This window comes from Anguilla anguilla, chromosome 1, assembly GCF_013347855.1.
Source record: "Anguilla anguilla isolate fAngAng1 chromosome 1, fAngAng1.pri, whole genome shotgun sequence".
Lineage (NCBI taxonomy): Eukaryota > Metazoa > Chordata > Actinopteri > Anguilliformes > Anguillidae > Anguilla > Anguilla anguilla.
The window spans coordinates 81159797-81184378 of record NC_049201.1 but is presented as its reverse complement, the minus strand read 5'-3'; the positions used below and the strand labels follow the sequence as shown (position 1 = coordinate 81184378).

The window sequence follows — 24582 nt, the reverse complement described above, 5'->3', positions numbered from 1 at the left end:
AAATGGAAATAACAATCAACAGCATAAGCTTAAGATTATTTTTTACTTTTACTTTAAAAATTGAAGGAAAACATTTAATCTTGACAATGTGAAAAGGTTCTTATATTGTTTCAATATAATTACAGCCACTAAATATTACTTAAAGATAAAATCAAACCTTACCGATGCATGGAAAATGAATCACCAGGAGATATCCCAAACGAGCATGTTTCTGTTATACAAGAGGAAAATCACATAGCACATAATTAGTCGAGTGAAAGGTTGTGGCAACAACCTGGATATGTTCTGGCATCCATTTTGTTTTAATTTAGCTTACAAGTCCGTACCATTTGTGTAAATGTGTTTGTTCTCATTCACATTAACTGTAAAGGTACAGGTATCTCGGCATCCTGAAGACCTGCTTCTTAGGAACATAGTTTCTGGAGCCTAAGTGTCTTCACTTCCACATCCACTTCCACATGCTGCAGTAACTCCTAGCTACACAGTCATAAATCGGGCAGGCATTCAAGCTAGCTAACATGGCTCCGTAGCATAGAAATGACACAGCATTTCTTTTTCCATTCTTTTTGGGCTCAAACTCCTAGGCACATTAAGTATGTACATTGCCTTTCTGGTAAATCCAGAATAACAACACACCCATTACACCAATATGCTATGCCTAAAACTGGACACAAAAGTAACAACTTGTAGGGCTTTGAGATCTGTAGAAGTTCTCCACTCTACTCTCTTCTCTACATCTGCATTAATTCTTCTCACTGCCACATTCCTCAACACATTTACAATAATATAGGCAACTGATTCTTAAACTTTAAAAATATTGGTGCCCAAGTTAGAAATACTCTTTAATATCAGGACCAAAATGAATTAAATACCTTTCAGGGAATCATCAAAAACACAAGCAAGCATATCTTAGTGGACTACAGACTAATTCTGGGCCCCACCTCATACACTACCGACCCAAAATTTAAGAATCACTGATATAGGATGGTGATACATTTGCTTAGCCACACATGAAAGTCAAATAGTGTAAAATGTTTACAATAATAAAAATTTTCCAGACTCACAATTGCTAAGGTGTAGCGTGAGTAAAATAGCCGTACTTCACGTGGGTGCTACTCGTTGTGGCGTTAGCGTGTGCATTGACACTCCGATGCTCGTTTCTCGAACCTTCCCTGTTCTCGAAGCTTCCCTTGTGAGCGCATGCATTGTACATTGCAACAGAAGCACACTTTCCTGTGAATCTTAGATCTTTGTTTCAAACGAACAACAAATTTCAGGGATTCAGAAATCTGGAGCTAGCCAAAAAGTGAAAGTGTTCAGTTTTATTTTCGTACCTGTACTCCAGCATGTGTTCAGGCTTCATCCTTTGTGGTGTGTAATTTTGGGAGGAGGACAGCGTCATTGACTCCAGACCAAATGGAACGTCAGACGTGGCGGGGCAGTGGGGCGTCACAAAGGTCCCAGGTCCGAATCCCAGCCGGAGCCTTTCCGTGTGGAGCCTGCATGTTCTCCTCGGGTCCATGTGGGCTTCCTCTGGGTGTTCCAGCTTTCACCCGCAGTCCAAAGACTTGTAGATTATGCCTCCCATACACTAGGTGACTTTAAGATGACTAAAGTCTGATACACTCACTCACATTTAACAATAATCTGTCCAAGTCAAGGGTTTTACTCCTAGAGGTGCACACATCTCATTCTGCAAAGACTGGGAATCATGCAGCTTCACACATTGTAAAATTCCAACAGGATTCTTTTGGAGATATTTTTCATGTTAGCCCTCCTCTTTCTGTCGGAAACTCAGATAGAGAAGAAAAATAGGAAGACGGTACTGTGTGAACTATATAGTCAATGGAGCAGCAGCAGCAGCAACGGCTTTCGGCCACTGCCGCACCTGTGTGTGCAATGCCAATCTGTGCTAAAACAGCAGAAAAGACACTTTCCTGTTTGTATTTTAAACTCTTGAGCGCTGAATAATTTTTTTCTCATCCTTGTGCACTAGTAAAGAAACCTTGTTTGATGATCTTCCAAAATTTTCGAGAAAATGGCTCCATAATTGAAGCGGGCGGCATTCTCCTCTGGTAGGTTTCTCCCAATGATGTGTTTTCATGACTTTTTAAATGACTTTCACCGATTTTCTTGTGCTGAATTTTGTGTTGTATTGCTGTTTTGTGTTGCTCTGATGTCCATTGTACCGGTGGAATGCTGCATCTCCTGTCTGTAAAATATTTTTTTCCCTGGATACGAATAAAGAAACCTTGAACCTTTGATGGAAACAACTTCAGATTTAAAGCAGGTGGGTCTCTCCTCTGGTATCTCCCAAAATATTTAATATTTAATGAAAATGGCTCCAGATCTGAAGCAGCTGGCTCTCTCCTCTCTCCCCTGGTTCTCTCCATTCTTCCTGATCCTGGGTGCTGCAGTCTCCCCTGATAAGAACTGCGGCTGCTTTCAGATCCTCTTTTCCAGATCAATCTCCTGTGTCCCAATACCTTCACTGAATATAGTGGGCATTCTGAAATGAAGGAAAATAAAATCAAGTTAATCTACAACAGCCAGTCATCATGAATCAAAGTATCTGACTGCTCCACCAAGCATCAAAATCCAAATGACAGTTTAACCAGAAAAACACAACACACCCAACACAAAGCTGATTATTCAGTTCTAGGAAATATTTTACATTCTCTTGGTTGACTCAGCAATTGTGAAACCACCAACCAGTCCAGGCAAGTACTTGCTGAGGTAAATATGTTTCAGTTGTTTCACTACCTACAGAAAGTAGTTCTTTATTCCACAGACTAACCATCCAGGCATCCAAAACTTCCTCAAGAAGCCATTAAAAATACAAAATCCCAAAGAGAAAGCAAACACCCACTGCAAGACCATACACAAAATCCAAAATCCCTCCTCCACAGAGCATACAATCAGGTCTTTTAATTAGGCCCAGACGTTAGCTAATGAGCCACAGTGCTGCCCTCTAGTGGACAGCTCCCCAATTACCTTCCTGGCACCACAGTAGCTATACCACGATTCAAAGGGAAATCTAAAGAAAGAAAGAGAAAAATAAAGGTAATATAGTCAGTCAGGGGAACCATGGTGCAATCTGAAGAAGCCAGTCGTCAGTCTACATCAGAATATGGGCAATGTCAATCCCCGCCCTGGGCGTGTCAAAGTGTCCCTGAGCAAGGCTGAAAACCGCACCTCCCTGGCAGTGCAGGTAAACTTACGCAAAGACTGAAAACTGGCTCTACCACCAGACCCAAGACTGAAAACATGCAGGGTTCCAGCAGGTAATGCAGATCCTATTGATCCACAAAGCCTGTTGAGTTTCCCAAAAGATCTCACTGCAGGCTTAAACTGTGCAACACTTTGCCTGAAATACTATTAGGGCTGTACTGCCTGCCCACAAATTCAACTTTAAAAAAAAATTAATTAAATAGTTTTTTTTTATTTTTTTATTCATGGAACATGAAACATGAAATGGAACATGAATTTCTAGTTTTTTTTTATTGGAATTTTGGGAAGCAAAATTTTTGAGATGTGAACTCAAAATTATAAAACTAAAGGCAAATAAATTAAATGAAATATTTAGTTCACAGTTGAAAAAGTCAAATATATTCATTGATAAATCGACTGATATATATATACTGATAAATCCGTTACATTTGATGTGTTCTTTTGTAACGTTATTTTCTTCCATACACTACAGGTGTGGGAGTAGGTGTTTTGATGTACATTACAGAAATCATCCACGGAGTCCAAGGCTGTCAATTTTACATGATTTATTAAACAAAAAAAAAAACAAACACCACCTTCTACTATTTATATACAGCTGTGCCAAATTGCCCCCTCCCCCTCCCCCTCCCCCTCCCCATCCTCATCCTACACCACTTCCCTCTCCCCATCTCCATTCATGTCTCCCAGCTCCATTATGTTTTGGTCCTGTGCCAGGGGCTGTCTCTGTGGGTCTGTCCATCCCAGCTGTGGCTCCCTGTGCCTGAACAACAAATTAAGGACCTAATTAGGAGCCTATTGATTCAACACAGTTTTTAATTTGATCAGTGAAGAAAACCGCTACTTTTCATGTAACTGCTTGCAATACAGCACAATAAGCACAATGTGAACATGGGACATGGCATGCATAGCTATTTGAGATATGATGTGGTTATAAGATGATAAATACAGTAATCCATCTAAACCTGAAAAGCCCCTAATTAAGAATTATAAATGAACAGGATAAAATTTTGTAACTGCATTTGAGGTCGGAACATAAACAAGCATATACAGGGTAAAGACTGAGAACCATGGGGTTAGATGATGTAAACACCATTCGCATCCACACATCCGCTCCCACCCCCCCAACCCCCCCCCCCCACCCCCCCCCCCCCAAATCACAAGTCAATATATTTGGCCAGTGTAACTGGTGATAATGAAAACGTGTATAGATACCAGACCTGCAGAAATGGAATTGCTTGCCCCTGCTTTCGACAGGCCTTCCAGACGCAGTATGCAATGGCACCGGCACCACCAACAACAGCAGGAACAACAACAGCAGCAGCAATCTGCAGTGGGGTCATGCTGGAACCTGAACCAAGGGCATTTCAGTCAGATACCACAAAACACACTTTGGACAAAATAAAAAAAAATAAAAAAATAAAAAAAACATTTATGCACTCAATCACACGGGACAAATTAATAGCGCTGTTTAACAAAAAAACTACCATTTACAAAAAAGGGGAAAATCTACCTCCTCACTGAGACCAGGGAAGGTAGTAGCTCTGATGGTCTCTATATTTCCCGCATTGGGAGCTGCAGTTGCTTATTTTATTGTTTTTTTTGACACTGTAAGCCTGGTCATGCGATGCTATACTTAAATTTCATCTTTAACAGACAAAGATAATGTGTCATTAATACTTATCCCAAAATTGAACACAGAAATAAAACAAGGGAATTTTTTTGCATTTATTGTCTGGTAGAAACCAAACAGGTGGCTTGATGCAAAAAAATCACAAAAAAAAACAAAGGTTTACCAGATGACTCGGTCCTGTTGGTGTTGTTCCTCTCTGGCACTTCAGGTGTGGATAGGTCACCTGTGAAACATTGAATCTGCTGCAGTCCATTGATAGTGTCTCACTTCAGTTGAGTACAGTGGCAGAGACATTGTAGGCATGCATACTGTTGACCTTTCCCAGCAAAAAGATCTGCACTTTTGGTTACTGTATGCTGCTCTGCATAAGAGCAACTGCTTTGCTCTGTTGCACATGACTCTTCCCTTTGACTAAATGTTCACCTCCTGATATTCTAAAGCAGGCAACCAGTGCATCACTCTGGCACCAGATTTCTGCACAATTCTCACAGCCCCCAACCCCCCGTAGTCTGCGATAAAAAAGCAAATCTATTAAATTCATCTGTTTACAGTTACAACAGGAGAAAAATGTCAAGATTGTTGTTTATTTAAGCACTGTTTATGAAAAATTAACAAGCACTGTCTGGCATACTGGCATACCCACCGCAGTTTTGATACAGCACAAAGGTTGTGAGAACAAATCACACATCTTTTTTATATTGTCCACCCTTTGTGAAGTATAGATGCGAATGTATTACCTTCATAGCGCTTGGTTTCCTCAGGATGGACCTCATTTTCCATTGAAATGCCTGCAACAGTTAGAATATGATCAGTTAAGTTATTTGGCATTTCAGCTGTAGGTCAACATAGACCTGGTGGTTCTAGGTGTCTTCTTTTTCAGTGCCACATCATGAATTGAACTTTTTTTCTTATGTTGCTGTTGGAATGTGCCAATTGGATTTTATTTTAAATGCAACATTATGAAAATGACTCTGTAGCATTTTGTTTTATACACAAAACAGAAATGAAGTGTTGAAACATTTTGCCATAAACTTGCAGAATAGGAAATGTGTTGCATGTATTATTCTTATGCTATTGCGTGGATGTGTGTATCATTTTAGTGAATGTAAATTGCTTTCACTTACTACTTTGATCTTTTACAGGGATTTCAGGAAACTCTGGGAGAGAGAAAAAAGACAGGACATTATACTGAACATATTGGGAATATGTGCCATTTCTAAGGGGAATCTGGGCTGTATATGCAGATATGTTTGGTCATTGTGAGAGAAAAAACAAAGGCTGGGATTTAATTAACAGTTCTTAATGACCAGTAACTGCCAATTAAAAATAATTTATACCTTTTCTTCATAAACTCAGAAAGGGAAAGTTTATTTTGATTGTTAAAAAAAACCGTTAAGGACAATTAATTGAATTTTATTGAAGTTAATTGAATCCCAACCAAAAATAAAAAAACAATAAAGACACATTTGCCAATAAAATGTTTTCATTACCAGCAGTCTTTAACGCAGGAGTTTCAGTAACAAGTATAGAAATTAAATTAAACGAAATGTCTTCTCAGCCCATTCTTACATACAGCAAGCATCAGACTTGTAGGTTTATATCTTACCATCCAGTTCAAACGGACCTTCTTCATTGCAGAAGCAGTGTAATTGTGCCTCACATTTCAGCTTGATGCGGGTTCCACTGATACTACAGTGTTCTGTTTGCTGGATGGAGCTGCAAACAACGTTTTCTGATTTTCTCATTTTAAAGCACTTAGTGACATTGCAGGGCAATTCCTTTATACAGTACACAGCTTCTGCACCTGAAATAGAGTTCACACACACACACACACACACACACATTATTTATTAATACATTATTGTTCCAAAAAATGTTTTCTCAACAATTTTATTTGAATTAAATATGTTCTTTCCTGTGTTTTTGAGCATAACATGTTAACATGAGTACATAACATGAGTACAACCTGTGTTATTTTATACAGCCTTTTTGCTCCCTTTTATCATGTGTGCCATTTTAGAGGTGACTGTATAACACAATTATATCAGATGTTATGGTGTAAATGGAAATAACAGAATCAATTCCATAGGCATAAGATTCATTTTTTAACTTTTGGGGAGACACACTGCTGGACCACCTGTGTCATGTAATCAAACATCAAGCCTCTTTTACTCTGAATCAGAGAACGGATTAAAAATTGAAGAAAACATTTAATCTGACTGAAATGAGAAAATGTTCTTATATGGTTTCAATATAAGTCCAGCCACTGAATATTACTGAAAGAAAAAATCAAACCTTACCCATGTGTTGAGAAGAAATCAGCAAGAGAAGGCAAAAAATTTGCATCTTCCTCTTCTGCAAGAGAAAATTGACGCTTAATTAATCTTGTGAAAGTGCAAAGCTGTCTTTCAGCACAGTCATATGTTGTGGAATTAATTTTCTTTTGTTCATCTTACAATTAAGTATAAGTTCTGTAAATGTGTGTTTTTATATTACATGTAAAAGCTCAAGCTATCTTATCGCACACAATGAATACATAGCCTGGTGTAATCAAAGTACTTGAAACTGGACACAAAAAAATGATGTGCCATGGACAGAATCTTATCAATAACTGTATAAACAAAAAAGTTGCGGCCTAACCCTAGGAGACAAAGCAATTAGCATTAACATGAAATACCAACTTAAGCTTTTAAATATTGGGATCCAAATTAAAAATACATCTCTAATACTGGGACCCAAATTATAAATACTTCTCTAATATTGGGATCAGAATTAGAAATATGTAGTAGTTTAAGGGACCCACCAGACACACAGGCTAACATAGCCTAGCTGACTGCCGACTCGTTAGGAGACTGACCTCAAACACTCCAGCCACCGATTCTGGGTTCTGATGCACAGTTTAAAAAAACACTGCAATAGAGGATGACGATGCTGTTGTTCACTCAAATATGGAAGTGAAAAAAAAACTACACAAATTGCTTCATAATAAGTGGAACTAGCGCCGCTCACGTTCACGCGTCCTTATGCCCAGGCCTTCTTCCGCACAACCCTTCGTGTGCACATGCGTTATCCTTCCGTGTGATACATAATCTGTGAATCCAGCCCATTCAGTTCCAACATGGCAAAAGTGCAAAAAATATGAATTTCTCTGTTTCATCTGGAAAACACTTTTCATATATATTTGAGGACTGGCATAATAATTATACTTTTACTGTTTAAGTGGGACATTTTGATTTCATTTGATCAAAATTCATCTTTCCTTCTCTCCATTAGATTTCCTGTAGCATTAGTGTTGTCTGCATGTCATATTTTTTAATAAATGTTTTTTTATTTTTATATTTTGTTGGTTTGGTCTTGTCGGAATATTCTTGTGTAGTCCCAGATCCATGTCTTTTAAGCACATATCTGCAACATTTTATGTGAAAAAGGCTTGAAGCAGGTGGCTTTCTCCTCTAGTAAGTTTCTCCCAATAATGTGTTTTTATTAGCTTTTAAATTACTTACACCTATTTTCTTACCTTGTCTTGTGATGTCTTTTGTGTTGTATTGCTGTATTGTGTTGCTCTGTTGTCCATTGTACCTGTGGAAAGCTGCATCTCCTGCTGGAAAAATACATTTATTTCTGGATACGGATAAAGAAACCTTCAATCTTTGAAGAAAACAACCCTGGATTTAAAGCAGGCAGGTCTCTCCTCCGGTAAGATTCTCCCAAAAGGTTTGAAAATGGCTCCAGATCTGAAGCATGTGGATCTCTTTTCTTGTAAATACATCCCAAAATATTAAATGAAAATGGCTCCAGATCTGAAGCAGCTGGCTCTCTCCTCTCTCCTCTGGTTCTCTCCATTCTTCCTGATCCTGGGTGCTGCAGTCTCCCCTGATAAGAACAGGGGTTGCTTTCAGATCCTCTTTTCCAGATCAATCTCCTGTGTCCCAGTACCTTCACTGAAGATAGTGAGCATTCTGTATGAAGGAAAATAAAATTAAGTTAATCTACAACAGCCAGTCATCATGAGTCAAAAGTGTCTGACTGCACCACCAAGCATCAAAATAGTTACATGGAATAATTTAGTGGAGCTGCTCAGTGGCCAACAATTGAGGATTATGGTTGTACTGGGCAGATCCCAGGCGTGAATGTGTATGAGAGTGAAGCAGGGCGTTCCTGCATAAGAGCATCCGTGCTCAGTGAACGTACCCTGGGTAAATAAAGGTTAAAATAAAAAAATAAAAAAAAATGCTAATGAGTCCAGTATTACCAGATAAAACACAACACACTCAGCTGATTGATCCGCCTTGTCTACACTCAGCATTTCAAACAACGCCAACCGGTCCATTCAGTTCATTGTTTATTCATGAGTTCATTAAACTCATATTTACATTACATTACAAGCATTTAGCAGACGCTCTTATCCAGAGCGACTTACACAACTTTTACATAGCATTTTACATTGTATCCATTTATACAGCTGGATATATACTGAAGCAATGCATTACATTACATTACATTACAGGCATTTGGCAGATGCTCTTATCCAGAGCGACGTACAACAAAGTGTATAACCATAACCAGGAACAAGTATGACGAAACCCCTAGAGAGAAGTACCGGTCCAAGTACAGGGAACAACCGCATAGTTCAACTTGGACCCTGATGGTTAAACTGATTAACACTAACAACGAGAACGGCAACAATGCAATCTATGGAAAAATAAAAATAAATAAAAATACAAGTAGTCGTTAAGACAGTTGATGCGCCTAAGTCACCTATGAAACAGCTGCCTAGTTACAACCCTAAGTTTAGTCATTTACAGGGGGGAAGGGAGGGATGGGGAGACGTGCAGCCTGAAGAGGTGGGTCTTCAGTCGTCGTTTGAAATGGGTCACAGTCTCAGCTGTTCTGACCTCCACAGGGAGGTCATTCCACCATCGTGGGGCCAGAACAGACAGGAGACGTGTTCTGGAAGTGCAGGTGCGAAGAGGGGGAGGTGCTAGGCGTCCTGAGGGTAGCAGAACGGAGGGATCTGGCTGGCATGTAGGGTTTGAATATCTTGTGGAGGTATGCTGGGGCTGATCCCTTGACTGCCTGGTATGCTAGGACCAATGTTTTGAATTTGATGCGAGCTATAACAGGCAGCCAGTGGAGGGTAGTGAGCAGGGGAGATACGTGGGAGTGTCTGGGGAGGTTGAAGACCAGACGAGCCGCAGCATTCTGAATGAGCTGCAGGGGTCTGGTGGCAGATGCCGGTAGTCCAGCCAGAAGAGAGTTGCAGTAGTCCAGGCGGGATAGAACCATTGCTTGGACCAGGAGCTGGGTTGAGTAGGTGGTGAGAAAGGGGCGGATTCTGCGGATGTTGTATAGGAAAAATCTGCATGCCTGGGTTACTGCTGCAATGTTGTTGGAGAGGGACAGCCTGTTGTCCATCATCACTCCGAGATTCTTGGCGCAGGGTGATGATGTCACTACGGTGTCCCCTAAGGAAATGGAAAAGTCGAGGAGGGGAGAGGTTAATCTTTATTCCTGCTCTAGCTCCGTCTTTCCCGGGTTGAGCTTCAGGGGTGGATTGTCCATCCAGCTCTGTATGTCCCTCAGGCAAGCGGAGATGCGGGCAGGGACCTGTGTGTCCGATGGGGAGAAGGAGAGAAAGAGTTGCGTGTCGTCGGCATAGGAATGATAGGACAAGCCATGGGCGGATATTACAGGGCCAAGGGATCTGGTGTACATGGAGAAGAGAAGGGGACCAAGGACTGAGCCCTGGGGAACTCCGGTGGTGAGGGGACGGGGTGGTGATACCTTACCCGCCCAGGCAACCTGGAAGGAGCGGTCAGAGAGGTAGGACTCAATCCAGTCAAGGACTGTGCCGCGGATCCCTGTTGCTGCCAGGGAGGACAGGAGGGTAGAGTGGTCCACAGTGTCAAATGCAGCGGAGAGGTCTAGAAGAATCAGGACAGAGGAGAGGGAGGCTGCTCGTGCGGCATGGAGTGACTCACTGACCGAGAGGTGTGCAGTCTCAGTCGAGTGGCCAGGCCTGAAGCCAGACTGGTGGGGATCAAGCAGGTTGTTCTCAGAGAAGAAAGCAGAGAGCTGGTTAGATGCAGCACGTTCAAGTGTTTTGGATAGGAAAGGGAGGAGGGATACCGGGCGGTAGTTCTGAATGACTGAAGGATCTAGTGTGGGTTTCTTCAGCAGCGGGGTGATGTGGGCCTTCTTGAAGGATGAGGGGAAACATCCAGAAGATAGGGATGAGTTCACGAGGGAGGCGACAAAAGGGAGGATGTCTGGTGTGATTGCTTGAAGGAGAGATGAGGGGATAGGGTCGAGGGCGCAGGTGGTAGGGCGGTGGGTGAGCAGAAGCTGGGAGACTTCAGTGTCTGAGAGGAGAGAAAATGCAGGTTAAGTACCTTGCTCAAGGGTACAACGGCAGTGTCCTACCCGGGAATCGAACCTGCGACCTTTCGGTTACAAACCCAGTTCCTTACCCACTGCGCTACACTCCGTCCTCTGGAGTGTTTTCTTATTTTTTCGTTGCTTTTTTAAAGTCTCATTTTAATAGTGTCTAAAGTGCTATCTTATACTTTTTAATATTTCAACACGGATATTCACATAGTTATTCCCAAAAGTGACATCACTTGCCCACACAGTTTTGCCCTGTCACTTCCATTTTGAACTTCCATTTTGAATACATGGCGGCACCAGAGAATGTAAGTCTTTACCGGTGGAGGAAAGAAATCAGGCGGAGCACTGTCATTTATGCCTTTGAAAATCATAGAGCGTACACAGGAACTGGAGAGGGTAGGAGTGGCCAGTCAGTGAAGCCTAGGAAGTATCAGGAAACATACTGCACATGTTCACAGCTGCTGAGGGCAAAAGAGCTTGCTGCCCATTGAATTCAATGCAGAATCATGTGATTTAACAACCAAAAAAAAAAACCTCATTGGTCCAGACGTCTTAGGAAAATAATTTTTTGAATGTGCATATTTTATTACATAATGCATATTTTTCAATCTGCTTTTAATATGAAACGTAACAGTCCTCAATCGGGTATCAAAATACCGTCAGGGAAGATTATTTAGCCTTCAAAAGTCTGATATTCATCATTCAGTTTAATGGGGAGCTCAATGTTTTAGGTTGTCTGAGGGCGTGCTTTCTTGTCTAGTTAAATATGCATGTCCGTGTTGAAAACAATCAGAGGCAGAAGCAGGATGAGGATCCGGTCTACAGCGACCGCATTGAACTTTATTACAATATTACACAGGAGGACACATTTCTGAAGATATCAAATCTCAGGCTACATGATTCAGGAAAACACGTTTGTGGTGTGTGGTGTGAAGGCTATAGTCATCAAATTCATGCCAGTGTCAATCTTTCTGTGGCTGGTAATGCTATAATATCCATGCCAGGTTTTGCAAACCACCTGACAAATAATCGTTTCCTTCTTTGTTTTTTTCTCTGAGCTGCTCTTACTTGAACTTGGAAGCATAGCACTTCAGCGATGACACCGTAATTGATGTTAAATATATGAGTCTTGAGTCCTTTATGAGAATCACTTGAGCAGTGCTTTGCACCCAGTGAGTCATGAGTCTGAAGACCAGCCCGTTCGTATTTACACCAAATACATTATACGCTAGTCATTCTGGATATAAGGATCTGCCAAATTCCTACTAGTAAATATAAAACATATCCCAACAATATTCATGGTTTCACCTCCAATGGGTTCTGGAAGAAGAGCCAGAAAGTACTTTGGAAGAATTAGAATATCCTACAATTACTTTTTTTTTTTTTTTTTTAATGCGAATTTGGTGGTCATCTACAGGTTTCAGCTTATGTTTTGAAATGTATTATTTTTAAAAAATGACCAAAAAAATATATATATAATCATTTTGAAAAATCTCCCTAAAACATGAATGTATACATTTATCTGTTTGTTTACAGTCATGATCCATTCACTGGTGTTTCATCATATCAGTTGTCAACTAAAATTATGCATAGTACCCCGTTTAGGACAGTATATTGCGCAGTATGATTACCTCAAACACTGTTCAAGAGCAGTGGTGCAGCGGCCCAGATATGAAAAACGAATTTATTAATTGACAAATACTAAATGAACTAATGCAAGAAATTAATGGACTGTATTGCCAGTCATCTTGGATGTGACTTGTATTTTTCTCTGGTTCTTAATCCTCACCAGCAAAGCCTTCTAAATTAGGCAGTATTTCCCTGGAAGGAACTTTTCTGCACTTCAGATCCTTTGGATGGTTCCCCCAGCCGTCCGCCTTCTGGACCAATGAGAATGATTCGACTGTGACTGAGCGCAGTCAGACTAACATCACCCAGGGAGAGGATGAACTGTACAGTTATATGGTGTGCCCGTCTGTGTTACGTAGACACGGTCCCTTTAAGAAAGTGCTTTCTGGGTAACGGAAGCTACGTTTATATTTGTTTGAGCAACACCATTTTCGCCTCGCTAGCTGTGTGTGCTAAAATACATAACACACAAATGTTTGTGTAGTCAAAGGTAGAAATTGTCCGTCTCTACTTTCCTACAGTTCCTACAATATTCACTAATGTACAGTGAGCTCCATAATGTTTGGGATAAGGAGATATTTTTTCTTGATTTGTTTCAATAAGAATTTTAAATGAGCATAATAATATTATGCTTAAAAAAATACTGAATCATTATATGTAGTATGACATGTAATTCATCTTGTTGGTTGTTTTGAAATAGTAAATTTGCATTTTGGAAAATGTAGCAATGGCTACAACTTGGCGATTATGGACACTTTTAAATCCTGTCATTTGGTTTCATGTGAGCAGAAGCTCAGAACAGAAATATAAATTAGAACACAGTTGATCAGTGATAATTCGCATAATTTGAAATAGCTTATGCTGCTCCTAACGTTGGTAATTATTTTGTGTGTGGGTAAAAATAATAAGCATCATTGACTAGCCACTTGCAAGATTAGTATTTATGAGAACACACTTTTTGACCTTTTTTTGACACAGAGCTTCCTATTGTTATTCCCAAGCCAAAAGTCACCGGTCCTTACCAGCAACAGGCTATCTCCATCACTTCTTTTTTTGAACACATGGTGGCACCAGAGAGCATCTGTCTGAACTGGTGGAGAAATGAAAGTGGCCTTCGGAGCATTAAATACGCCTTTTGAAATGACAAAAACAGAAGGAGGATCCTGACTACAGAAACTTCACAGACCTGAATTACAACATAGCACAGGGGGACGCATGCAGAAACTCAGGCTGCGTGGTTCAGGATGACATGGACAAAATCTCTGTGATGTGTGGAGTGAAGGCCATAGTCACAAATATCAAGGCAGAGTCCAACTTTCTGTGGCTGGTACACTATGCTCAGTCATGAGTCCTTAGACCACCCGATTGTCTTAACACCTCATACACGGAAGCCTGTATGTATGTATGCAAATATGTATGTAAGTATGAAGTGTGCATATTGATTATATTATATTAAATTATTATATAATAATAATTGGGGCGACATAGCTCAGGAGGTAAGAGCGGTTGTCAGGCAGTCGGAGGGTTGCCGGTTCACCTCCCTGGCAGTGCAGGTAAACTTACGCAAAGACTGAAAACTGGCTCTACCACCAGATCCAAGACTGAAAACATGCAGGGTTCCAGCAGGTAATGCAGATCCTATCGATCCACAAAGCCTGTTGAGTTTCCCAAAAGATCTCACTGCAGGCTTAAACTGTGCAACACTTTGCCTGAAATACTATTAGGGCTGTACTGCCTGCCCACAAATTCAACTTAAAAAAAAATTAATTAAATAGTTTTTTTATTTTATTTTTTATTCATGGAACATGAAACATGAAATGGAACATGAATTTCTAGTTTTTTAAAATTGGAATTTTGGGAAGTTAAATTTTTGAGATGTGAACTCAAAACTATAAAACTAAAGGCAAATAAATTAAATGAAATATTTAGTTCACAGTTGAAAAAGTCAAATATATTGATTGATAAATTGACTGATATATATATATATATATATATATATATATATATACTGATAAATCCGTTACATTTGATGTGTTCTTTTGTAACGTTATTTTCTTCCATACACTACAGGTGTGGGAGTAGGTGTTTTGATGTACATTACAGAAATCATCCACGGAGTCCAAGGCTGTCAATTTTACATGATTTATTAAACAAAAAAAAAAACAAACACCACCTTCTACTATTTATATACAGCTGTGCCAAATTGCCCCCTCCCCCTCCCCCTCCCCCTCCCCATCCTCATCCTACACCACTTCCCTCTCCCCATCTCCATTCATGTCTCCCAGCTCCATTATGTTTTGGTCCTGTGCCAGGGGCTGTCTCTGTGGGTCTGTCCATCCCAGCTGTGGCTCCCTGTGCCTGAACAACAAATTAAGGACCTAATTAGGAGCCTATTGATTCAACACAGTTTTTAATTTGATCAGTGAAGAAAACCGCTACTTTTCATGTAACTGCTTGCAATACAGCACAATAAGCACAATGTGAACATGGGACATGGCATGCATAGCTATTTGAGATATGATGTGGTTATAAGATGATAAATACAGTAATCCATCTAAACCTGAAAAGCCCCTAATTAAGAATTATAAATGAACAGGATAAAATTTTGTAACTGCATTTGAGGTCGGAACATAAACAAGCATATACAGGGTAAAGACTGAGAACCATGGGGTTAGATGATGTAAACACCATTCGCATCCACACATCCGCTCCCACCCCCCCAAATCACAAGTCAATATATTTGGCCAGTGTAACTGGTGATAATGAAAACGTGTATAGATACCAGACCTGCAGAAATGGAATTGCTTGCCCCTGCTTTCGACAGGCCTTCCAGACGCAGTATGCAATGGCACCGGCACCACCAACAACAGCAGGAACAACAACAGCAGCAGCAATCTGCAGTGGGGTCATGCAGGAACCTGAACCAAGGGCATTTCAGTCAGATACCACAAAACACACTTTGGACAAAATAAAAAAATAAAATAAAATAAAAAAAACATTTATGCACTCAATCACAGGGGACAAATTAATAGCGCTGTTTAACAAAAAAACTACCATTTACAAAAAAGGGGAAAATCTACCTCCTCACTGAGACCAGGGAAGGTAGTAGCTCTGATGGTCTCTATATTTCCCGCATTGGGAGCTGCAGTTGCTTATTTTATTGTTTTTTTGACACTGTAAGCCTGGTCATGCGATGCTATACTTAAATTTCATCTTTAACAGACAAAGATAATGTGTCATTAATACTTATCCCAAAATTGAACACAGAAATAAAACAAGGGAATTTTTTTGCATTTATTGTCTGGTAGAAACCAAACAGGTGGCTTGATGCAAAAAAATCACAAAAAAAACAAAGGTTTACCAGATGACTCGGTCCTGTTGGTGTTGTTCCTCTCTGGCACTTCAGGTGTGGATAGGTCACCTGTGAAACATTGAATCTGCTGCAGTCCATTGATAATGTCTCACTTCAGTTGAGTACAGTGGCAGAGACATTGTAGGCATGCATACTGTTGACCTTTCCCAGCAAAAAGATCTGCACTTTTGGTTACTGTATGCTGCTCTGCATAAGAGCAACTGCTTTGCTCTGTTGCACATGACTCTTCCCTTTGACTAAATGTTCACCTCCTGATATTCTAAAGCAGGCAACCAGTGCATCACTCTGGCACCAGAGTTCTGCACAATTCTCACAGCCCCCAACCCCCCGTAGTCTGCGATAAAAAAGCAAATCTATTAAATTCATCTGTTTACAGTTACAACAGGAGAAAAATGTCAAGATTGTTGTTTATTTAAGCACTGTTTATGAAAAATTAACAAGCACTGTCTGGTTCTTGTACCAGTCCTTCGTACTGGCATACCCACCGCAGTTTAGATACAGCACAAAGGTTGTGAGAACAAATCACACATCTTTTTTATATTGTCCACCCTTTGTGAAGTATAGATGCGAATGTATTACCTTCATAGCGCTTGGTTTCCTCAGGATGGACCTCATTTTCCATTGACATGCCTGCAACAGTTAGAATATGATCAGTTAAGTTATTTGGCATTTCAGCTGTAGGTCAACATAGACCTGGTGGTTCTAGGTGTCTTCTTTTTCAGTGCCACATCATGAATTGAACTTTTTTTTCTTATGTTGCTGTTGGAATGTGCCAATTGGATTTTATTTTAAATGCAACATTATGAAAATGACTCTGTGGCATTTTGTTTTATACACAAAACAGAAATTAAGTGTTGAAACATTTTGCCATAAATTTGCAGAATAGGAAATGTGTTGCATGTATTATTCTTATGCTATTGCGTGGATGTGTGTATCATTTTAGTGAATGTAAATTGCTTTCACTTACTACTTTGATCTTTTACAGGGATTTCAGGAAACTCTGGGAGAAAGAGAAAAAAGACAGGACATTATACTGAGAATATTGGGAATATGTGCCATTTCAAAGGAGAATCTGGGCTGTATATGCAGATAATTTTGGTCATTGTGAGAGAAAAAACAAACAAAGGCTGGGATTTAATGAACAGTTGTTCTTAATGACCAATAACTGCCAATTAAAAATAATTCATACCTTTTCTTCATAAACTCAGAAATGGCAAGTTTCTTTTGATTGTTCATAAAACCGTTAAGGACAATTAATTGAATCTTATTGAAGTTAATTGAATCCCAACCAAAAATAAAAAATAAAAAAACAATAAAGACACATTTGCCAATAAGAAATGTTTTCATTACCAGCAGCCCTTAACACAGGAGTTCCAGTAACAAGTGTAGAAATGAAATGAAATTAAATTAAATTAAATGGCTTCTCAGCCCATTCTTACATACAGCCAGCATCAGACTTGTAGACTTGTATCTTACCACCCAGTTCAAACGGACCTTCTTCATTGCAGAAGCATGTTAATTGTGCCTCACATTCCAGTTTGATGCGGGTTCCACTGATACTACAGTGTTCTGTTTTCTGGATGGAGCTGCAAACAGCGTTTTCTGATTTCCTCATTTTAAAGCACTCAGTGACATTGCAGGGCAATTCCTTTATACAGTACACAGCTTCTGCACCTGAAATAGAGTTCACACACACACACACACACACACACACAGATTATTTATTAACAAATTATTGTTCCAAAAAATATTTTCTCAATTTTATTTGAATTAAATATGTTCTTTCCTGTGTTTTTGAGCATAACATGCTGAGTACAACCTGTGTTATTTTATACAGCCTTTTTGCTCCCTTTTATCAAGGGTGCCCGCCATTTTAGAGGTGACTGTATAACACAATTATATCAGAAGATATGGTGTAAATGTAAATAATAGTATCAATAGCATAGGCTTAAGGCTAATTTTTTTTTTTACTTTTGGGGACACACATTGCTGGACCACCTGATCTCGTCTAGCCAAACATCAAGCTTCTTTTACACTGAATCTGAGAACGGATTCAGTGTAATCTGACTGAAATGAGAAAATGTTCTTATATGGTTTCAATATAACTCCAGCCACTGAATATTACTTAAAGATAAAATCAAACATTACCGATGCATAGAAAATGAATCACCAGGAGAAATCCCCAAACGAGCATGTTTCTGTTATACAAGATAAAATCAGCGCATAATTAGTCGAGTGAAAGCACATGGTTGTGGCAACAACCTGGATATGTTCTGGCATCCATTTTGTTTTCGTTTAGCTTACAAGTCCGTACCAGTTGTGTAAATGTGTTTGTTCCCATTCATACTAAATGCAAAGGTACAGATATCTCAGCATCTGAAGACCTGCTTCTTAGGAACATAGTTTCTGGAGCCTAAGTGTCTTCACTTCCACATCCACATCCACACGCTGCAGTAACTCCTAGCTACACAGTCATAAATCGGGCGAGCATTCAAGCTAGCTAACATGGCTCCATAGCATACAAATGCATCTTGGTGGATGACACAGCATTTTCTTTTTCCATTTTTTTTTGGGCTCAAACTCCTAGGCACATTAAGTATGTACATTAGCTTTCTGTTAAATCCAGAATAACAAAACACCCATTACATCAATATGCTATGCCTAAAACTGGACACAAAAGTAACAGCTTGTAGGCCTTTGCACAGCTACATTCCTCAACACATTTACAATAATATAGGCAACTGATTCTTAAACTTTTAAAATATTGGTACAAAAAGTTAGAAATACTCTTTAATATCAGGACCAAAGTTATTTTAATACCTTTCAGGGAATCATCCCCATCACATACAAGCATATCCTAGTGGACTACAGGCTAATTCTGGGCCCCACCTCATACACTACTGACCCAAATTTAAGAATCACTGATATAGGATGGTGATACATTTTCTTAGCCACACATAAAAGTCAAACAGTGTAAAATGTTTACAATAATAAAAATTTGCGAGACTCACCTGTTCACCATTGCTAATGTGTGGCACGCGTTCGGGTACAAAATGGCCGTGCTTCACTTGTGTGCTACTTGTTGTGGGTTAGCGCATGCGTTGACATGCACATTTCTCGAAGCTTCCTCTGTTCTCGAAGCTTCCCTTGTGAGCGTGTGCGTTGTACATCGCAACGGAAGCACACTTTCCTGTGAATCTTAGATCTTTGTTTCAAACGAACAACAAATTTCAGAATTTTCAGGATTCAGAAATCTGGAGCTAGCCAAAAAGTGAAAGTGTTAAGTTTTATTTTCGGACCTGTACTCCAGCATGTGTTCAGGCTTCATCCTGTGCGGTGTCTAATTTTGGGAGGAGGACAGCGTCATTGACTCCAGACCAAATGGAACGTCAGACGTGGCAGGGCAGTGGGGCGTCACAAAGGTCCCAGGTCCGAATCCCAGCCGGAGCCTTTCCGTTTGGAGCCTGCATGTTCTCCTCAGGTCCATGTGGGCTTCCTCTGGGTGTTCCAGCTTTCACCCGCAGTCCAAAGACTTGTAGATTATGCCTCCCATACACTAGATGACTTTAAGACGACTAAAGTCTGATACACTCACTCACATTTAACAATAATCTGTCCAAGTCAAGGGTTTTACTCCTAGAGGTGCACACATCTTAAGATTCTGCAAAGACTGGGAATCATGCAGCTTCACACATTGTAAAATTCCAACAGGATTCTTTTGGAGATATTTTTCATGTTAGCCCTCCTCTTTCTGTCGGAATCTCAGATAGAGAAGAAAAATAGGAAGACGGTACTGTGTAAACTATATAGTCAATGGAGCAGCAGCAGCAGCAGCAGCAACAGCTTTCGGCCACTGCTGCACCTGTGTGTGCAATGCCAATCTGTGCTAAAACAGCAGAAAAGACACTTTCCTGTTTGTATTTTAAACGGGAAGCGCTGAATAATTTTTTTCTTATCCTTGTGCACTAGTAAAGAAACCTTGTTTGATGATCTTCCAAAATTTTCGAGAAAATGGCTCCATATTTGAAGCGGGTGGCTTTCTCCTCGGGTAGGTTTCTCCCAATGATATGTTTTCATGACTTTCACCGATTTTCTTGTGCTGAATTTTGTGTTGTATTGCTGTTTTGTGTTGCTCTGATGTCCATTTTTATCTCCGGTAATTTTAAAAGCATAGAATCCCGGCATCAACACAATGGCACACAGTGAAAAAGGCATAACAGCAAATGCAGTACCTTGTGCATTAATTATGACAGCTGTAGGAAAATCATACTTGAGTTTATTTAAGGCTTCCAATCTGAAGAAATACGTATCACTGTAAGATGGAGGGAAGTGATCCAGGATTGTGGTGCAGTTCTTCTCCTCCAGTTTTCCAATTAATGTTCCATTAATTGTGTTCTCAGTTTTGATGGAATCAACACAATTTCACCCTTATTGCTACTTTTTTTCCATAGTCCTTTAGCCTTAGCTGTCAGATCTCCGTCAAATTCAGATTTTATATCAAATCTGCAGGGAATCAGCACACAGGATCCACTCAGAGCTTCTATACTCTGAGGCATCCAGACTTCAAACTGTCTCCCAGGGGCTCCTAAAACACACACAGCACATATCAGTAAATACAGCAGTTATATGGGGATTTGGGTCAGCTTTATACACACACAACAGCAGCTTTACAGACCTCACGAGACTTTGCTGTGCGAATGTTTTATTCATATTTAATACAATAAGCGTTTTACTGACTGAAAGCTGCAATTATAATTAATATAAAGCACATCCATTCTCCACAAATTTATATATAATCATGTTTTTATACCATAATAATCTACAGTCATCCCTTTGGATCGCTGTACATCTTTCCAGTATAGAGTTAGACCCCACCCCTTTAATGACCCACCTTGCAGCAGGCAGCCAATGAGGATGAACCTCTCTGCTTCAATCATGACTCTGAGGAGCAGAGGAACTGAAGTTAGAAAACAGCACTGACATCCTTTTATTTTTTTTATTAATCATTTGTATGTATTGTAGGCTGCCCTACAGACTGGCATGAACCACACATCTTGCCCTAAACATAATTCTTTAATATGCCTTGATGCTCAAAACAGAACATAATTGATGGACAAGACTGCAGAAGAGTTTAGTTCCCTTCTTCTGTTGCCTGTAGTCCAGCACCGCCTGGCCCAATATTTATTCTAGAAATCAATGAAAGCACATGAAATAGGCTGTTATGTGTTGTGACTGAATGTCCTGACAGAGCCAAAGAAAGGAACTCATGAGCTCAAGATAAGAACACAAGATGGCCACAGTCATTCAGCCCTTACACACTGGACATTTCAACACTCCTCTGAGTATCTAAAACTTTCTCGGAACGAACAGAAAAAAAAATATATTTTCAAATATTTTTCCTTTTTTTCCCCAAAGGCATGACATCTTCACAATGGGTATTGTTGAGTGTGAAACTAAAAAACAGGAAAATTATAAGAATAAGGATCGTTTTCTTAATTTTGTTTTCTTTTTTGAATCAGTAATCTTTAATAAAGATAAATAGACCATACATGTTCAACACAATGAAATGGAAAATGAACACAATCTTAAAACTCTGTTTTAGCCATGTTGAGTTCATGAATGTTTGCGAAGTTTAATTTTACTTTTAAAGCAAAAAGCATTTATCGATATATAAATAAGGCTTGGGAGACTAATCATTTGCCCTCCTCTGAATATTTCATTTTAAAATGAAAATAAAATGAATATTTTAGCATGTATCCTGGATTATAATTTGGCTGGTGTGGTTCCAATTCCATATAATTCAATTGGTTAATTGCTTGTGATACTTTTAAATCTTTTTAAAGATACTTTCATAAACGGTAAAACCATGAACATGTGAAAACTCAGACCTACAGGGCCAAAGCATCAGACCTCTTCAAACTACAAAAGCGTGTTTCCAGTATTGCCCTTATACTGAAGCTGTTTGCAAGTGTGACTTCCTGGTACTGCACAAACACTGTGACCCAACCCTACCCAACAGTCACTGTTAAGAATGGTGTTTCATTGTTCTTACATAGTCCATAGCTTTAAATGGTATTGAATTTATCAATACATTATACTGTATGTGCATATATTTACAAGACTGCTATTTGTCAAGAATTGTATTTGTGTTATGTAATTGTTAACTCTAATGTGACCAAGCATAAATTACTTTAAATTTCAGTCCACACGGCAAAATGACTTTGGATTAAAATGACAAAAAGTCAAAAGGCTAATTCATATTGCAGTGCATATAATGTCTATTTTGACACACACTTTAAAATGCCTGTATGAGATAAGCTAAGTGGTAGAAATGTACTTACTGTAGAACAGAAGAATATCCAGTCTGTCTCCACTGCACACTCACCCTCAGCTTGCAGAGCTTAAATGCACACAAAAGAGGAACTTCTCGTATGTGGCCATTCCTGAATCATGCTCGGAATGTGATGCTGTGAATATTTTTTTTTAACTTTCACAGAAAATGTGTGAGACACAAACATGCCAAAAATGTAGAATGTGTCTTACAATTGCTGCTCTGATGATCAAGCTACTTCGACTTCATAAAACAGTAACAGTCTGCATTTACAGTTAAATTAGGATACATAAAGTAGCATTAATTTCCAAAACACAAACAATCAGCAGAGTAACATCAAAAGGAGAATGGACAAATGAGGAGCTACTGCACAACAGTCAATATAACACTCTTAAACAGTACAAAAATAATAAAATGATACAAAAATATTGTACAATATTAGCTTATTATTATTATTATTATTATTATTATTATTATAGATGGATGTATAATTATTTTAGCTAATACAATGCAGATATACAGTATGTTGTTAACCAAATCAGAAGTAATCAATTATAAATGAACTTTTATGGTCAATTGCTGGGTGCTTAGCAGAACTGCCTCACAATGGGAAAAGCTAATCCTTACTTCCAGATTCAGATAGCTTTCGCAGTTCAAACTGCTGCTGCACACATTGTAATCGACCCTGAAAATCTTCATTATCTATTTTTTGAAGACATTTATTTGATACATGTTGACAGAAATCACAGTCCATCAGAGAAATCATACAGAGACAGAAGGTTGTAATATATTCAATAGTTCTTATTCAAACACATGCTACATCAATGCCCACCCAAACATAATCTTTTCAGAAAATTACAGAAAATACAACAGAGTATATAAAAAGAGATATCTCTTTCCCTTCCCTCACCTAGCACCTCAATTTTTAGCACTTAAATACTTTTCAAGTGGTTCTGAACATGCATGACCACCAATAAATTGAAATACTTCACATTGTTTAGTCTATGTCAGTGTTTTACAATCCTGGGACTGTAGACCCACTGTGAACGCAGGTTTGTTGTGAAAGCAAAAGTAAAGTTTTTATCAATAAAGTTTGATGAAAATGTGTTCAGCTTAACCATAACTGTGTGGTTAAATGTACACAATGCAGGTTTGACTTTTTGCCGTTCGCGGACAACAAGCTCCATTTGTTTTCAACGGATGTTTTCAGGTTTTCACACTCTCCCTCAACCGGAGGTGGGTAACCCGGCTTCAAAGAGTAAAAAAGACTGACCATGTATTTGCTCCAACACCATGCACTAAACCAGCTGATTCTAATTAGCACAACTCTTCAGCATGGTAGGAGAACTAATTATTGTGATCAGCTGGTTTAGTTCATGTTGGTGGAGCAAATACGTGGTCAGTCTTTTTACTCTTTGAAGCCGGGTTACCCACCTCTGCTCTCAACAAACCGGACCCCAGCTGATTTCACCTGTCAATCTGTAAGTGAATCAAAGGAAAATGGAACCTCATTCAGCTGGAATTATTTGTAAAATAGCACACACAGCGCAGTACATGAAAGCATATCTTGGTCTGACCAATTTAAATTCTTGGGATGTGAATATGGGACATTTATTTTTTTAGGGCATACATTGCTATTTCTGGTATACCGTAGCTTTAAAAGGTGAAGCTGTCCTTTAATAGACAATAGGGGGGAAAAAAAGTCTAATTAAGTGCAATTAAGTATCTAATTAAGAATAATTACCAGCCCATCACAGTATAAGCTTGTGTGTAGTGGCTAGAAGAAAAACAGGCACCGTGGGTTCCCAAGACCAAGGCTGAGAAACACGGGTCTAAAACAGGAAGCAACATGTTTTAAAGCTGCTCTATCATGCACTGTGGTTAATGGTTAAAATACTTCCTTCACACAGACAGTCCTCCCGTCGAAATAAGAAACAGCAAAAGTGAGGTTTACAATTACCATGCAACAGCACACATGGGTCTGCATGTTTTTTTGTTTTT

General features: G+C 39.3%; 2 protein-coding genes across 2 annotated transcripts in view; both read right to left on the bottom strand.

Annotated features, from left to right (window-relative positions):
* The window catches only part of LOC118226904 (B-cell receptor CD22-like), a 135633-nt gene that overhangs the window by 106457 nt on the left and 4594 nt on the right, over positions 1–24582 (bottom strand). The gene's annotated exons all lie outside the window — the stretch shown is intronic.
* On the bottom strand, positions 15116–20129 carry LOC118224609. Its single transcript, XM_035412162.1, has 8 exons — positions 19262–20129; positions 18399–18448; positions 17727–17924; positions 17218–17250; positions 16830–16880; positions 16239–16298; positions 15665–15795; positions 15116–15235 (listed from the first exon to the last, which is right to left on the bottom strand). Exons 1-8 carry the CDS (start codon positions 19270–19272, stop codon positions 15116–15118), a joined length of 654 nt encoding a protein of 217 aa, XP_035268053.1. The 5' UTR covers positions 19273–20129.

What these genes read in the sequence shown, in the direction of transcription:
- LOC118224609 (XM_035412162.1), bottom strand. An exon ending in CCCTGTAAAAGATCAAAGTA is followed by an intron (nt 16,881 to 17,217) that starts GTAAGTGAAAGC and finishes TAACTGTTGCAG; the next exon opens with GCATGTCAATGGAAAATGAG. An exon ending in CAACAGGACCGAGTCATCTG is followed by an intron (nt 15,796 to 16,238) that starts GTAAACCTTTGT and finishes CCCTTGGTTCAG; the next exon opens with GTTCCTGCATGACCCCACTG.